The sequence below is a fragment of the Cibotium barometz genome, chromosome 60 (assembly GCF_041138505.1).
Source record: "Cibotium barometz isolate CiBa-2024 chromosome 60, ASM4113850v1, whole genome shotgun sequence".
Classification (NCBI taxonomy): Eukaryota; Viridiplantae; Streptophyta; class Polypodiopsida; order Cyatheales; family Cibotiaceae; genus Cibotium; species Cibotium barometz.
Genome location: NC_141105.1, coordinates 26,017,552 through 26,022,259, shown reverse-complemented (window position 1 = coordinate 26,022,259; position 4,708 = coordinate 26,017,552). Strand labels below are relative to the sequence as shown.

Genomic DNA, 4,708 nt, shown 5'->3' with positions numbered 1-4,708 from the left:
TTAGCAAATAAATTATAGATGGAGTATGACACCCAAGACAAGCACAAACCACAAACGACTCTAAACAATAAATCTAAGATATTTAGTTTAATAAGTGTGGTTATCTTATGACAAATAATAATTAGAAACAAAAATAAAAAATAAAGGCCAATCACTGTTGTAGGTGGTGATAAGTCTAATAGATATTTAAAGCATCATTAGGATGCAACAAATGGTGTATTGGGAAAACAAAAGATTTAAGAAAACATGTTGCACAACACAAGATTAATCCACCTCTGAAAATACGAAATGATATTTCCAGGTACAAGCTGTTTAACATTACATTAAAGTTTAGACCCTAGACATTACTGAAGATAAAAACAAAGAAAATATGGTGGATGCAAAATATATTGCAAAGATGAAAACAACAACAAAAGGGTATAACAACTTCAACGGTAATCCAACTTCAGTGTGGAACTACCAACTAAAAATATTATAGAGGCCTATTACGTCTCCTCGTAATGTAATTAGTGCAACCAAAACTACAAACTTGCTATAACACATCCAACGATATAATGTTCACAACTTTGCAAATGATTCTTGATTCTGTCGACATTCCAAATGGAAATCAGATTTTTGTGCTTCAAGCCGGAACATGGTACCACGTGCAAAAGAAAAGAAAGTTCACATATCAAAGGAAAAGAAAGTTCACATATTTATGTGATTGATAACATGCAATTAATTTATTTATTTTTTGGGCCAAGCCCAAAAAAATCAAGCAAATGATGTTGAGCAATCCGATTTGGAGATTTTTTTGTAGGCTCTAAATTTTTTTTGACAATTAATCTATTGAAATGTTTTTCTAAATAATATATTATATTTTTGACAATTTACTTCTATTATATAAAATCGAAACGAAAAAATCGTTTCTAAAGCTGATGCTTCTCCCTTCCTCCTTGAGCTTCGACGGTGCTTTGTAGAGAGTGCGCGCCGCGGCCACTGTGAGGGTGCAGATACTACCATGGATGAAGAGAGACCGCCATCGTTGTTGAAGATAATCGCAGCTGCGGATGGGTTTGGGGCGCCATTGAAGGTCGCGCTGGTGGAGTATCTGCGGAGCCAGAACATAGAAGTGGAAGATCTTGGCGTCAGCAGCTACTTCACCGCAGGGGAAAACGTGGGGAAGAGGGTCTCTTCTGCCGCCGCTTCATCATCATCAAATCCCACACAGAAAACCCTTGGCCTGTGCGTGTGCGGCACAGGGGTGGGCGTCTCCATCTTTGCCAACAAATTTGCGGGCGTCTACGCCGCAGCTTGTGAATCCGTCGATGAAGCCAAGAACTGCAGATCCATCAACAACTCCAACGTCCTCACCCTTGGTGCAAAGCTCACTTCCTCAGAACAAGGTAAGGCCATCCTCGATACCTGGCTTGAAACCCCCTTCAAATCCCCCTGCCCTGCTAGCGATGGAAATCCTTGGCCTGAAGAAATCCAGCAGTTCCTTGATGACTCCATCGCCACCATGGCCAAGATCCCTCAGAAAGAAGAGAAGAGCCATAATAGCCATGATGGTCAAGGCCTTGATAATGGCAAGGATGGTCATGGCCATGGCTGTGCCCTTTGTAACCTCGCCTCTCATAGAACGTTCGATCCCATTGACATAATGCCTGGTGGCTCCATGACCATTGTCAGAGATGACCCCACCTCTGCCATTATTCGGTTCAAAGCCGGAAGCTTGGAGCCTGCTCACCATCATACATTTGGTCATGATCTCATTGTCACCTCTGGCAAGAAAAGAGTATGGAATCTCACCAAGAACCAAGCTTATGAGCTTGGACCTGGGGATTTCCTCTACACCCCTGCTGGAGATCTGCATCGTGTGCAGTACTTGACAGACACAGAATTCTTTATCAAGTGGGATGGCCATTGGGATATTTTCCTTGATGAAGATCTAAGCCAGGCTGCTAAAGCTGTTGAACAGAATAAAGAGTTCAAGTGACAAGCTTTATCCTTTCAGAAGGTAGATTTGCTTCAACAAAAGTTTGCTTTTAGTGTGTTTGATGTATAGAGGGGGTGTTTATGGGTGTGTTTTTTTTTTAATATATCAAGGATTTCACGCAGTTTGATAAGAGGATTTGTTAGGTGTTTTGGTCAAGGGGCATTACTGTTGTAATTTGCCATGAACTACCTAATGGATGTTATATATATTCGTGTTGATCTACTACATGCATAGGCGGAGTGCAAATGAGACATGGACCTTTTTCTTCTTGTTTCTCCAAAATGCATGTGCCATTTCAGGACAAGAATGAGGCTTTATAAGGGTTAATCGAAAAGCAACTGTTGGACATTTTGGTCATGGTGTCTGCAATACAGATGCATAGCCAGAAGTTCCAAAGAAGTGTACAATGTTTCGGTTCAAGGTGTGCTGCAAGTGGGCAGCATGTAGTGCTTTAAGTGAAGAGAATATGTTGTGTGTGTGTGTGAGAGAGAGAGAGAGAGAGAGGTGATGGGCTCGGAATTAGCCACATTAGTACCCTCAACAGGTTTATGAAGTATGGTTTGGGCAGGACGAGCAATGCCCGGTTCTTGATATAAGAAATTTTAAACAATTGCCAGAATAAGAAGAGTAATGGATGCATGGCTAAACCTTCCCCGTTTAGCTCAGCTAGGTGAGGGGTAATTTTGATGGATGTGCAGGAAATGAGTGATAGGGGAGAACTCATTAATAGAAGTAAGGATGTTGCTGTAACAGACGATCAGTTCTTGAGACTCCGGCCATCGTAAAGATATAGTTATGGCAGATAAAGAGGTTGAGACTCCTGCCATCTCAAAGATATAGGTCAGACGTGAGCAGATCTTGAGATTCCAGATACAGTTGGGAAAATGGTTCAGCAGATGGGGTGAAAGATGCAGGTCTATGGACATAACACTGTGTCCAGTTTCTGGGACAGTAATTATCTCCCTTTTTTTAATTTTTTGAAAGGTGATGCCATCGAATAAAAATCTTCTTCATGAGCATGGATGAATAGAAGACCAGCCATGGCAACCTGTGTCTTTCTCCCCTGCATTGCACATGCTCTCTCTCTCTCTCTCTCTCTCACACACACACACACACACACACACACACACACACACACACGCGCGCGCGCGCGCATCTGCTCACATGGTTGGTCTTGTGTTCACGCATCACAGGTGAGCATAGTTGCTTACATTGCGTTTGCAACACAACAAGCTGAATGACAGCTTATGACCTCTCCTTGCCAACTTTTAGTACCCTGGTCAGTCCCATGCACTACGTAGGGTGCAGCACTTGAAGGACTCATCAGAAAGAACACTTGGTCTATCTACGCCTCCTGTCTTGAATGAGACCAGCTTTTCATTGTAATGGCAAGTTAGTTCACACACAAGGATGAGGTTGTCAGCTACCCCATTTCTTTGAGAATGAGTGCGAGTGAGCTTGCAGCCCTAGTACAAGCACAAATATCCATAGCCCACTATTGCTCCATAGTTGTAGCCTTGATTTAACAAGAAAGAAATATATGTTTTCTTCTATTTCTTGTTTCTTTGTATTGCATTATATTAATATATATATGCGTGCCCCTCGTTACAAACAATACAACTCCCATAAATACAAGTATGTCTATCTTGTAACAGCTATACAATGATGAAAATGACAAAACAACATGAGAGGGCTGGACATTAGTCTCTCTAGCATGTCAAGTAATATGTAGACACAAAAGCACTAACTTTAGATTAGTAAGGGAAAGTGATTGCATCACCAATATCTTGAGTTCCACCATCAATGAGAACCCCCAGCAATTAACCAGTGCAACAAAGGATTGAACCTTGAGGGGCTTAGAAGCATGACTATCATCAGTGAGCCGTGTCCAGCAAACCACCCAATAGACCACCAAAACCACCAGATCCCTCTAACCAGTAAACTCTTTAGCACCCTAGTAATAGCAAGGATTGGGAACCAACTATCCAACCTTATCAGTAGCCTTTGCTAGGAACATCCAACCGACCAAACAAACCTACGTAAGAGTGTCTCCACTCTATCCAAACCAGTCCCTCTAAAAGAAAGGAGAACTGATAGACGAGTCGAGAGTGTCCTATTTGAATCCTTGAAATCTCTGTACCAAAGTTTGAAAAGCCATTGAAGATTAGCTCTTTGTCTGCACCAAAAAATGAACATTAGTCTCTACAAGGCAAGTAGGGGCTTCTATATCAACACCTTGAAGTGAAGAACCTCCAAATAGTAAAGCATTTTTTGGTAGACCACATCTTGTGAAAGTATATCTGATTATAGAGAACACACAGCTTCATCGGATGGACCAGAGATTAAGAAACATGACAACCAAAAATATATTTGCACTATGTAGACATGTGATCCCACATAGCTCTGAGAGCACGACAACCTTAGAAACCATGCCAAAAATCTTCAAGAGTAGTTTTACATCTAGGACATGTGCTGAAAGAGCATCCAGTTGGCCAAGTGTGTGGACATTAGCTATAGGTTATTTTAGTGTGAACTTATCATTAGAATAATGTGTTGTGTTTTGTGGAGTGCAATGAAGGAAAGCTATGGAGCTTCTCTACCTTGTGTGTGTTGATGAAATGAGAGCAACTATGGTTTAAGTGTGTCTCGTGTATCCCTCTATTCTCTTTTCATGGTATTAGAGCCTGGATAGCTCTCTTTAGGGTTTTTTGAGTGAGTAAGCAAGAGGGA

The 4,708-nt window shown here is 41.4% G+C and overlaps 1 protein-coding gene across 1 annotated transcript; it reads left to right on the top strand.

The window, feature by feature from the left end:
* Positions 1 to 908: 908 nt before the first annotated feature.
* On the top strand, positions 909 to 2,200 carry DRT102 (DNA-damage-repair/toleration protein DRT102). Its single transcript, XM_086794050.1, has one exon. The coding sequence runs from the start codon at positions 1,001 to 1,003 to the stop codon at positions 1,976 to 1,978; it is 978 nt and encodes a 325-aa protein (XP_086650176.1). The 5' UTR covers positions 909 to 1,000; the 3' UTR covers positions 1,979 to 2,200.
* Positions 2,201 to 4,708: the final 2,508 nt, after the last annotated feature.

Coding starts and splice junctions, on each gene's coding strand:
- DRT102 (XM_086794050.1), top strand. CDS start 1,001: ATGGATGAAGAGAGACCGCCATCGTTGTTGAAGATAATCGCAGCTGCG.